The sequence below is a fragment of the Triplophysa rosa genome, linkage group LG1 (assembly GCF_024868665.1).
Source record: "Triplophysa rosa linkage group LG1, Trosa_1v2, whole genome shotgun sequence".
In the NCBI taxonomy this organism is placed as follows: Eukaryota; Metazoa; Chordata; class Actinopteri; order Cypriniformes; family Nemacheilidae; genus Triplophysa; species Triplophysa rosa.
Window position 1 is genome coordinate 16674890 of NC_079890.1, and position 13154 is coordinate 16688043.

Consider the following 13154-nt stretch of genomic DNA (forward strand, 5'->3'; position numbering starts at 1 on the left):
CTGAATTATTTCAGACACCACACACACACTGTCACCTTGGAAAGTAGTTTTCTAAAAAACATCTGCAGCACAAAACCAGCAACCCATCAGGAAAACCTGGAGCCAGCACAACAAAACCAATGAATGGCAGAAGTGCAGCATCAGCATTTAGGAGAGACAGAAACATCACGTCATGCACACAATAAATAAACCTCAGACACAAAGACAATTATTTAAATTGTGGCTTCACTCTGTGCCTACTGACTGCTACATTTATACAGTCATTAGCCCTTTTCATACGGCAATGCTGGATTACTGGGAAAGTCATTCTGGTAAATTTATGGTAAATACACAAATGTACTGTTCACACAAGCAACTGCATTCTGTCAATTTACCGGTAAGACAGTGTTCACACAGCTGTCTCAAAATACCAATAATATGATGACATCAAGTGGAAGTTTCCTTATAAATAGCTGCAATACAACCAGACTTATGTTTGAAAATATGGTGGGGTGTGATTTTATATCCAAACAAACACAGTGTTGCTCTTAACCCAATTATACACTGCGCCGTGCCGTTCGAGTGCGGTGTAGACAGTGTATGGTCACTTCATGTATTTACGGTAACAAAGATGCGGTACGTCAAGAAGACTGAGCAGTAGACGGAGGCGAAGAACTTATGCCTGTTTCACACATACTCCGTGTGCAGTGAGTATGAAGTGTGTATTTTTTTACGTGCACATGTTGACGTCATGGCGTCATTGCAGCGATCGTTTACGCATCGAGTCTATTTTTGCTGTACAGCACGGACTGATTTAAAAAGAAGGCACACATATCATGCTCAAAATGAACACGAATTGACACAAAAATGCAGTAATTTCCCCATAAATGCATAGAAATAAAATTTACTACCATTTTTTATTTATTACGTTATTTGTTTAATTAAGCAATAAAAGCCAATTAAAATATTGTGTAGTACAAATATTCTTCAGTGTTTATATAGCGTGAGGAAGGTGCTTCTATGCAGACAAGCAGGTGGTCAAGAAAGTACAAGACGGCAGCGCGATGGATGACAGTTGGCTAATTATTGAGGTAGAGAATTACAAAGTGATTTATGACCCCAGGACTGTTTCTATAAAGACCTGAATGCTAAAGAAAAGGCATGCAGTTTCATTGGGCACTGGAAGGAATGGCAAGTTATTTTGTATCTATTTCAATAGGTTAGGCTAATATAACTTCAGGTAAACATCAAGTGTTTGGAAGTACCATCCTAACATCAAAACTACAGATAAAATATCATTTAACTTGTCAAAACGGCGTGTCAAAAATACATCGCAATGCGCGCTTCATTGATTTAACCTCGAGTAGATGCAGAAGTGCGTTGAATTAGCAATAACAACTGCTTTAAACAGCGGTTCAAGTGCAAAAATACAAAAGAAACGTAATTTGCAATTCGTCGGAAGAGAGAGAGAGACTCACAAGCTCACAAGTCTGCCCGCTATGTGTTTGAGCTGACCTTCACGCACCTGAGTTACATCAACCAGTGATAAATAAACAATAATTCATACAACCATTTTAAAATTGCACATAGGCTGAGATGTATTCCATATTTATCAATCATGTATTAAACATTTGAAATTGTATTTAAAACACGAAAAATAAATTAATATATAGAGATTTCTGTCGTGTCACGTACCACCGGGGTCTCTTCAAGTACCACTAGTGGTACGAGTAACAGTTTGAGAAACACAGCACTAGATAATAGTCTATAGCAGGGCTAGTCAACTGGCGGCCCATCAATCATCTATACCTGGCCCGCCTTAACATTTCAAATAAGTGGAGAGACTTTAAGAACGGTGTGCTTTAAATGCACATCCTTCTGAGACGCCACATCTTTAAAAGTCCAAAACGCTGCTACATTCAAAGCGCAAGTAATTCCCGCGGCTCATAATGTTTTGTCTTATAAAGCGATTTGATCGGTCAGTCCAAGAAACTTAATGTTATTTACAACGTTATAATCAGCAATGCATTGCGCAGCCACAGGCAATCGTTTTGCGCACACAATAGGTTGTGTTCTAAAACGCGTTTTGTGCCCTTGAAAGTAGGCTAACTGTAGGAAGGGTACACCACGTGAACGGTTGTCTCAGATAAGGGGGAAACAGTGTTGTTTTTATAACTGCATTCATTATGTACCTGTATAACGGCTATATTTACGAAAAACATCTGTTCATCTCCCCCAGAACTCGCACTATACAAAGGCTCCGCCCTATAAGTGCGTGGGGCACATGAATGCGATCGTAATTCACCCGAAGATGTGATAATAGCGTTCAGTTTCATGCACAGATCAATTGACTCACTTTATAAGACACTAATTTAACGTCACAAGGGGCAGGGATTACTTTTGTGTTGAATGTATTTGCATTTTTTACTTTTATTGATTTAACTTTAATTAATTCAACCAAATATCTTCAGAAATATCTTCTTGAAAAAACAATGCCACCCACATCTTGGATATACTGGAGAACTGTGGGTGAGTAAATTAGTAGCAATTTTTGGGTAAAGTAATGCATTAAGGAATATAAAATACAGTTAAAAAGACAATATCCCTTTTAATTTAATATCACGAAAAGGCACAAATACTACATGCAATATTTGTGTGCATGTTTTAATATATGGCCTATAAGTAACAGCAACAAAAACAGTATAAAAGGAAACAAAATAAATAACAGAAATACAAAATAACAGAAGAAATGAGGATATGGTAAAAAAAACTGGCCCGCATCCTATTTATACTTTTGGAGTCTGAAAAGTAGTTGAAGACCCCTGGTCTATAGCTTTGTTTACTGTATTTTGCTGGAACCAGGAACTCGCTGATGAGTGTCATTATTTAAAGCTGCCTTAACACATGCAGTTTCTGCCAATCTCATATTAATCTTGAGTACCTATAGAGTAGTATTGCATACATCGTATCTTCGAAGAGTATTTAGTTTGATCACATTTATAAAAGATTGATACAGCTGTACAATTATTTCCAGAAAAATACGACCTCCTGGGGGTGTGAGGGGGAGGAACTTAATCACGAGCACACAATAGCCTACATCATCGCATTATCCCTGCATAACTATTGATTCACTATAAGTTTGTGTTGTTTACATGCACATACGCGCCGATTGCCAGCAAAACACAGACACATGACTTAGTTTCACTTACCGCATGCGGTTCATGTCTGGTATCTTTTAGCAATGGGACCGCTCCATCTATCAGTTTCAAAGATATCCAAATCCATCGTTATATCCACCGTTTAATTAACATCCATCACTGAAATGCAGTGAACAAACAAACACACCTCGACTTGTGCAGCCCCACAGCGCGGCCAATCTTGACGCAGCGCAGCCAATCTTGATGGTAGGCGCATCTTCCTCGCTCGTCGGTTGAAGCAAGGGTGGGCTATTTCTTTCGCCTTGACATGGGCGTGCTTTTCTGGGAGAATTGCCCAATAAGGGACTAAGAAAAGTTGTTACGGAACTGATTTTCATTTTTAAAGAAACTTTCTGAAACATAACGCTGGGGGAGAGTATCGAGCACAGAAATACTATGTCATACGTCCAACTAATTTTTTGACAAGTTGACCATGTTAAGCATGAGAAGCCAGCATGTTTAACATTGTAAATAAGTCAGAATGCATGAAACACCATTGCATGGCCCCTTCAAAGCACTGGAAGCGGTCTAAATCATTCACACACACAATAACTCTTTTTAAAACTCAGATTAAAAAAGCCTGTTTAAACTGTTGTATGAATACAATGCACGATGTGTTAAACATATCTCTTCTATTTGTGTTCTAAATGTTGTGAACATGTAAGGTGTACAGAGCACAGGACGGACATTAGTCGAGCCGAGCGCTGGCGAAAGCGAAACATGGGGTAGGGGTGTGTCTGTTTTGGTGATTTGAACATCAGCAACGGCTAAGAGAAATCGGACACCCTAACTTTAAAAGCAGAAAAAATAAAAAACTGATTTTAATGTACTCAAGCATTAAAATGTTTAAAAAAAACAACATTCATTTATTAAATATAGTGGACTAATAAGTATGATATATGCTTTATAATGTAGTGAAGTAAAACATTTCTAAAGTAAAAACACCAATAAAGTGCAGATATTTGAAAATATACTTGAAAGTAAAAATACGTAGGTACTATCCACCTCTGGCAATAAAAAATATGTAATTTTACATTGACCAAAAAAAAAAACAGTGCTAGTATCGGATCGGTATCAGTATCGGTCAATACTCAGAATTCAGTTATCGGAATCGGATTGGGAAAGGAAAAGTGGTATCGGAGCATCCCTAACTTTCCTACACTAAGGCAGTTAAGGTAAATGATAAAATGGCAATTTCATATGCTAGGGCTAGGAACTAACAACAGAGGAAGTAAACACACCACAACATGTCTCCAAATCCATCTTACAATAGATGACCTTCAAAATGTTTGAGCACAATGGCTTCAGAAGAGACCTTTGATGTCCAATGTGAAAAAAGAGCCCAGTAGAGGACCAATCTAGTACACAAAATGTACTTCTAGCCTGTGTTCTCTCTGTGAAAACAGTACTGTCTTTGTTAGCTTTTGTCTTCTTTTGGACTTTTAGTAAAGAAAGAGTGAAAATGAAAGAACACTTGGGAGGAGTTATTTTTAGGCTGCTGAATGCTCCTTCACACGCTTGCAGTCAGACTGAGGGATAAAACAGCAGATGGTTGTGTGGACTGGTGTGTGTGTGTGTGTGCACTTTGGTGTGTTTCTCTGTCAGGACAAAAAGGAATATGCAGGATTGGTGCATGTGTGTAGAGAAAAGGAAAGCAGCGTTATGCATCTGTAGATGAGCAGATTTTAGTGTCTAGATTACAGTGGGGTCTGTTTTTTCTGGGGATGTACAAAACTTGTAGATTTGCAAATTTAACTAGTCTGACTAGTCAACTAACAGGTCATAAGGAAGCCTTTTATATAACATAATATACAAAAACTAGTCAATTTCATTTTTCAAAATGTCATATAGAAGCTTTAGTTCAATCCACTTTTTGACAAGTCTGACTACCAGACCTGGATAATGGCCTCTGCATTATGCTCATGTTTCGTAACAAAGAGGTAGGACATGCAAATGCTCAATTACCCAGTGTGCTATGTAAACTTGGAAAAAAATCGAATCTGAAGCTCGCCTAAGCAAAAATCTGCAGTAGCCCGAGTATATCTGGATTACAAATGTCCATGCAAATTTACTTATTGGGGCGGTTTCCCGGACAGGGCTTAAACCTAGTCTCAGACTAACTTAAAAGTGTGAGATGCCTTGATCAAAAACAACTTGCACTGATGTATCTTAAAATATATCGACCTAGAAGCACTCTTCATTAACTGTAAGCCCTTTTACTCGCCGAAAGAGTTTTCCTCGTTCATTCTTGTGTGTGTTTACATTCCACCGCAAGCGAACGTGAGCGTGGCGTTACAACAGCTCGCCGATCACATCACGGACACTGAGCAACAACATCCGGACTCTGTTATTATTATTCTTGGCGACTTTAATCAGGCAAAACTTACACTCGAGCTACCAAAATACAGACAACACATCACATGCCCTACCAGAGACAAAAATATTTTGGACCATTGCTACACCACAATAAAGAATGCATATCACTCTGTCCCTAGAGCAACTTTAGGACTGTCTGATCACTGCCTGGTTCACCTTATCCCAGCCTACAGGCAGAAACTAAAATCTGCCAAACCTATGGTAAGGAATGTTAAAAGATGGACCAACGAAACAGAGCGGGCCTTACAAGCCTGTTTCGAGTGCACCGATTGGAGTGTTTTTGAAGCTGCTACCACCGTTCTGAACGAGCTCACAGAGACTGTAACATCATTACATCAGCTTCTGTGAGGATTTCTGCATTCCTACTAGGAATTCCTTAAAATACAACAATGATAAACCATGGTTCTCAGCAAAACTCAGACAGATTCGCCAAGCCAAGAAGGATGCCTACAGAAAAGGGGAAAAAGTCTTGTACAGGCAGGCTAGGAACACAATGACAAAGGAGATCAGAGTGGCTAAGAGAAACTACTCTAAAAAGTTGGAAAACCGGTTTTCAGCCAACGGCCCTACATCTGTGTGGAAAGGCCTAAAAGACATCACTAACTACAAGCCACCATCCCCCAATTTTGCAGGCAATCAACACCAGGTCAAAGATCTGAATGACTTTTACTGCAGATTTGAAAATGCTGTCTTTACACCTCACACCAACTCTGACATTCTCTCTACACAACACCTATCTCCTTCAGTCTCCCCACCTCCTTCAGATCAGTGAAGAGGATGTGTGCCGAGTCTTTAGGAAACAAATGACAAGAAAAGCACCAGGCCCAGATGGTATCTCCCCAGCCTGTCTTAAAAGCTGTGCTATTCAACTGGCCTTCATCTTCTCACAGATCTTCAACAGATGACTGGAGCTGTGCACAGTTCCTTCCTGTTTCAAGCGCTCCACCATAATCCCCATCCCAAAGAAACCCAAAATCACAGGACTGAATGACTACAGACCCGTCGCCCTCACATCTGTGGTCATGAAGTCATTCGAGAGACTGGTACTGGCCTATCTGAAGGACATCACAGAACCCTTACTGGACACCCTGCAGTTTGCCTACAGAGCAAACAGGTCTGTTGAGGATGCAGTTAACACGGGGCTGCATTTTGTCCTGAAACATCTGGATAGACCAGGGACCTATGTGAGGATCCTGTTTGTGGACTTCAGCTCTGCTTTCAACACCATCATCCCATAACTGCTCCAGACAAAGTTAACCCAGCTATCTGTTCCTGGCTCTATCTGTCAGTGGATCACCAGCTTTCTGACAGACAGGCAACAGTTAGTGAGAATGGGGAAACTCACATCCAGCACCCGCGCAATCAGCACTGGCGCCCCCCAGGGGTGCGTTCTCTCCCCACTGCTCTTCTCCGTGTACACCAATGACTGCACTGCCCAGGACCCTTCTGTCAGACTTCTGAAGTTCGCAGACGACACCACACTCATTGGCCTCATCCAGGATTGTGATGAGTCTGCGTACAGACAGGAGGTTGAGCAGCCGGCTGTCTGGTGCAGTCATAACTTGGAGCTGAACACGCTTAAAACAGTGGAGACGAATGTGGACTTCAGGAGAAACCCCCCTGCACTCCCCCTCTCACCATCATGAACAGCACTGTGGCAGCAGTGGAGTCATTCAGGTTCCTGGGCACCACCATCTCTCAGGACCTGAAGTTGGACAATCGCATTGGCTCCATTGCTAAAAAAGCCCAGCAGAGGTTGTACTTCTTACATCAGCTGAAGAAGTTCAACCTACCACAAACTCTATTAAAACAGTTTTACTCAGCAGTCATAGAGTCTGTCCTCTGCACATCCATCACTGTCTGGTTTGGCTCGGCCACAAAGTCAGACATCAGAAGACTACAGAGGACGGTTCGGACTGCTGAGAAGATCATTGGTGCTCCCCTGCCCACCCTCCAAGAACTGTATACATCCAGAATGAGGAAAAGGGCTCAGAAAATCACCCTGGACCTCTCACATCCAAGCCATCATCTCTTCACAATGCTGCCGTCTGGTCGGCACTACACTGGACACCAAAACAGCTTCTTCCCTCAGGCCATCTACCTCTTGAACAGTTAAATGTTTTTACCTACTGTGCAATAATAATTAAGTGCAATATTAATCATATCCTCCAGACTTTTTCTGTAAATTATATTTCATTCTGCTGTATATAGCACATACCTTGTACTACAATAGTCTATTCTTATTTTTTACTTGTACATATTTACATACACACATAGCTTTACTCTCTATATCTTTATCTTATGTTTATTGTATTGTATATCTTAATTTTTTATACCCATAGGCCCTTATTTAAATCATCTGTACTGTATTCTATTGTGTTATGGTCTCTGTGTACTGTTGTTGCTGTTTCTGTGTACTGGATGCTCCTGTCACCAAAACAAATTCCTTGTATGTGCAAACATACTTGGCAATAAAGCTCTTTTTGATTCTGATTAAAATAACTTAATTATCCTAATTTAACTAAGGCCTAGTCCTGGTTTAAGATAATCCTTGTCCGGGAAACCGTCCCATTATGACCTTAAACATACTTATTATAGATGAACGGAGCCCCATCCTTTCAAGTATAGACACACGCCACACAAATGACTTTGAGACAGACAGACAGACAGACAGACAGAAGCAACCAAGACAATCTTCCATAAACATGTGCTCATCGAAACAGATTTCCTTTAAAAAACTCCAGCAGTAAAAAGCACTAAAAAGATGACTGGATCTATGCAGATGAAGTCAAAGGTAAGGGAGCTTAACTACTATCTTGCAACATTCAATCACAGACAACACACACACACACACAAAGAGATCTGTGTGGTAAGGACAGTGTGTAACAAAGATTATGTCATTGGCTTAACAGGCTCACTTCCCCTACTACGAGTCATCTGCTGTTCAGTTTCACCTGCCAGAGTTGCTTTTATTTCTGTGCAGGATTTTCCTTCTTAAAAAAAATAACATACCAGGGTCAAAAGGGCACACAGGGGAATTAAGATAAAACAAAACTAAATAGCAACACAGCTTGTTTTTGTGTCTCATCAGCATAGACTACAGCAAAACTACTTTATAAATATTCATCCTAAATCTAACTGAGGACACCGTGTACTAGGTGTTCCATGTCATTAATGGCTGTGACATGACTTCTATTAAGTCCTCAATGAAGATTCACACTTTAATGCAACTTAAGTCTGGTAAAAGGACTAATGTACAAAGAAAATATTTAGGGCATGTTTGTGTGAGACTGCTCTAATAGAAAAAAACATGCGATCTTTGTGTGAAACCCAACCAACTCATTTAAAGGTCATTGAAAGCCTGATAAATTACTAATTTGATATGAACCCACACAAGTATACCAGGAATATACCAGTATATCAGGATGTAATAGAACTAACAAAAAAAAACTGTTTACATGGAGCAAAGAGGAAATACACCAAAAACATGTAAAGTGCGTTAGTGCCGATGTTTTTTTTTGTATAGTTTACAAACTGAGAGGGACGTCAATGAGAATTCTACAAATGTTGATAAAGCTTCCCTTTGATTAAACTGGGAACTCTACTGTTATGGTAGAAATGTTACGGAAATGTCAAACACATGCCGTTCTAGATGAAAATATTCAGTATAAAAGAATATAGAGTGGCAGCTGTCACTATCACAGAAATACTATTGAAGGCTGTAAAAGAAGTGTATGTGCATATTTATTGATACCACAGGGCATACAAGACTACATGGTAACAAATATCCATAAAAACAGGGCACAAAAACTATATTAATATGAAATAATTTTTCCATATTATTTTTTACAGCAGTTTTAGCGAAGCATCCGTAAAATATTTTCTGTTATTTTTTTACAGTGTAGACACACTTACAAACCACAGAGGCAGAAAGTTTTCTGTCAGTGTGCTTTTCCTGCAGACCATGAAGATCTAACCTTCATCAATTTGTTTCTGGACTGCCTAGAGCAGTGGTTCTCAAACTGGGGGTCGTGGCCCCCTGGGGGGCCCGAAGATGGATCCGGGGGGCCACAGATTTTGTGGCATTTTATGAAATATAGATATTTATCATAGATTTTATGCAATCAAACATAAAAAATAAGACCACCAACCAAAGTAATTGATGTTCCAGCATTGTATAACTGAATATGTTTTTGGTTTAATTAAAATTATAGGTTTAAGATTATAAGTCTTTATTTGGGGGGCCGCAAAGCAATGCATTCTACACAAAGGGGGCCTTACAACAAAAAGGTTTGAGAACCACTGGCCTAGAGCACAGAATCAGAGGGGGTCTGCACAGGTCTCCCAAAAAAAGAACCAGGCTTCCAAAACACAGAACGAGAGACCCATGACGCTCAATTCACCAGAACAAAGTACAAACCATCGGACTCACCTGCCGTGTGAGTGGAAGTCCAGGTGAACAAACTGGTCATCATGGGACACAGCTCTCTTAGCCCTCTGGTGCTTGCTGTGCAAGATGTTTGTATTGTAGGACAGGCCTTCGTAATGCTTAATGTAATTACTCAGGGTTCTCCCATTTTGACCTACAGAATGGAGAAAGTAAAGAGAAGAGAAGTTAACCGGCTGCGACAGGCTGAGATCACACAAGCTATTATTAAACTCAATACTTGGTGCAGAAGTTAACAGGTTGTGATTGCTGGAATCAACACTTAGAGCTGCGACAAGATGACTTATTATCTGTGATTTTCAGAAGCTTAAGAATGTTTCACACATAAAAAGCAGCGTGTAAGCGAATCGGAGTAACTGCAACAGCAGCCACATGTTGAGCTTTCACGCGACAGCTTATCTGCTGTCTGCAGAAAATAGTAATTTATGGCTTATCACTTCCAGTATTTTTTGATAGGAGAACACTTGGGTTAATTATGCAAAAAGGTAAAATGGATTTGAATGGGTCCACTGCAAGCTAGGGGTGTTACTAACTCGACTGTCATAAATTCGAAATTATAATGAAAGGTGTCCACATTCACAGTCAACTGCTTAAATCATCCAGACATGCTAAACAGAGTGTAAGCAGGGTATTTACAGATATAAGCAAGTTAAATTTAAGACTTTTTAAGACCATTTTAATGCCACTTTATATGAAATTTAAGACCAAACCTGCGATGGACATACACATTATAATACATATACATTTCATATACACAGCCTCTGGAAATTTAGAGACCGCTCAAATTTCTTTCAGTTTTTCTGCATATTGTTTTTTTCTGTGAATTACTGACAGAATTTCACCCAAATTCTAAATAAAAATATTGCTTTATATCTGCATTTATTTGCACACAATTAAAAGGGAAAACTGGTTTTCAGAATACTTAAATATTTTTAGATGTATTAAGATGTTTGTAAAAATAAATATATGTGACCCAGTCTGAGAAAACCAGGTTAAAGTCTATGAATCTAATTATGAGATAACAAGCATCAAATTTGTTTCCAAGCATTAATTTCACTATTTCAATCTTGGACATGGCCAGTCAATATTAAAGATATCAAGGTTATATTTTTACAGAATGTTCTTTACATTGATTGCATGAGATGATCACAAAAAATATATACTTTTTTTCACAGACTGGGTCACATATGATGGAATAAGCCTGATTTTTAATCACAGCTTTCATTCATTATACACTTTACTGTATGTCCCTCATGTTTAAATTCAAGATACACTGGACTGGATTTCTTGAAATACATGTAGAAATGCTATATTCACCAATAAAAACAAATATAAATGCCTAATTAATAACATAGGAGATTATATTTACAAATTATTTAACCAAATTGCATGTTAGTCTTGTTTAAATGTCGCATTGGATTAAAGCCGTTAGGAATCGCATTTTCCTTGCATAGGTTTGTTTTTGTTAACAAATAAAATATTGAAAATTAATATTTCGCATCCAATAATTTGCTCAAGTGGTAAGCCGTTAGGAAACACATTTTCCTCGCATAGGTTTGTTTTTGTTAACAAATAAAATATTGAAAATTAATATTTCGCGTCCAATAATTTGCTCAAGTGGTAAGCCGTTAGGAAACACATTTTCCTCGCATAGGTTTGTTTTTGTTAACAAATAAAATATTTAAAATCAATATTTCACATCCAATAATTTTCTCACGTGGTAAGTAACGTTAGCCGTTTAATATGCGGGATATGTACATCCAGCCGATTAAAACGTTAACCCCGCTTCACGTCAGGCTCCTGTCGGGTTTTACTCTGCAATATCAAGGGCTGTACATTATCCTTTATTTACAATATAAAAACAGTAAAAAAGAAACCTTGTAATCTGCTGGAGGCCTTTCGCATGCTTATTGCTTCCCTCTGTGTCTGTGTGATTCCAACACCTCGATGCTCATACAGAGTTTAAAACATCTCCGACAAACGGCACAGTTTGCCTCGTAGACATTTCCAGGCACCGGCTTTAACCACCACGAGAACTCATGATTCTAGCCATTTTTATTAAACTTGCATTTAAACAATTTAAGCTAGCTAGGATGCTGTAAACAAGCTGTACTTGAACCAGTATTCTGCGACCTCAGTTCTCTCTGATGATGCAGTAACTATCGCGAGGAGAAAAATCTTTAGTCTGTTTAGTCTGATTTTAAATAGTCATTTGGTCTGTCAGACTGAAAGATTTTTTGCAGACATGTGACCAAAATATTTAAGAACCGTAGAATCTGAATTTAATACTTTTTAAGACTTTTATAGGTCATATATTAGGAAAACTTTATTTAAGACATTTTAAGACTTTTTAAGGACCCGCGGCCCATTTTTTAAATTTATGTACTTTAAATTAAAGTCAACAGATACTGTACATAAATGCTTAAATGTAAATGTACATGCCCATATATACCATGAAAAGGCATATATTACAAAAGCTCCATGATAAATAAGTTTACAGTTAGGGCTGTCACGATTATGAAATTTGGCTGACGATTAATTGTCTAGTAAATCATTGCGATTATGACGATTAATTGTCTGTTTTAGGGCTTTGGCGATTATGGCAATTAATTGTCTGTTTTAGAGCTTTGACATTTAATTCTCATACATTTTTGATTCAGCTTTGAAATGACCATATTGTTCTGAATATAAAAAAATATGTGGTAACACTTTACAATAAGGTGCTATTATTTAACATTATTAAATGCATTAGCTAAAATTAAATAAAAATGAACAGTATAGTTTTTCAGCATTTATTAATCCTTGTTAATGTTAGTTCATGTCAATACAGTTATTCATGTTAATTCAGTTTGATTTTAAACATGTATTAGTAAATGCTGAAATTAACATGAATTAATATTAATAAATGCTGTATTAGTATTGTTCAATGTTAGTTCCTTTTAGCTAATGCATTAACTAATTGTTAATAAATAGCACCTTATTGTAAAGTGTTACCAAATATGTTTTTTTTTCTTGGAAATACATCGGAAAATATTGGTTCCCTTTCTGTCAGTCTCTCGACGTTGTGTCGAACCGACAGAATGGGGTTTGTCTTGAGAACCTATCATCTTCTGAGTATTTAGAAAAGGCCAATGAAAATTGGCGAATGAAATTTG

The 13154-nt window shown here is 38.3% G+C and overlaps 1 protein-coding gene across 2 annotated transcripts in view; it reads right to left on the reverse strand.

Moving 5' to 3' along the window:
- adam10a (ADAM metallopeptidase domain 10a) overlaps positions 1 to 13154 on the reverse strand; it is a 72767-nt gene that overhangs the window by 40398 nt on the left and 19215 nt on the right. For both annotated transcript variants that reach the window (XM_057334760.1, XM_057334769.1), the window contains exon 2: positions 9985 to 10135. In XM_057334760.1, coding sequence (XP_057190743.1) covers positions 9985 to 10135 — 151 coding nt within the window. The remainder of the gene's footprint in view (positions 1 to 9984; positions 10136 to 13154) is intronic.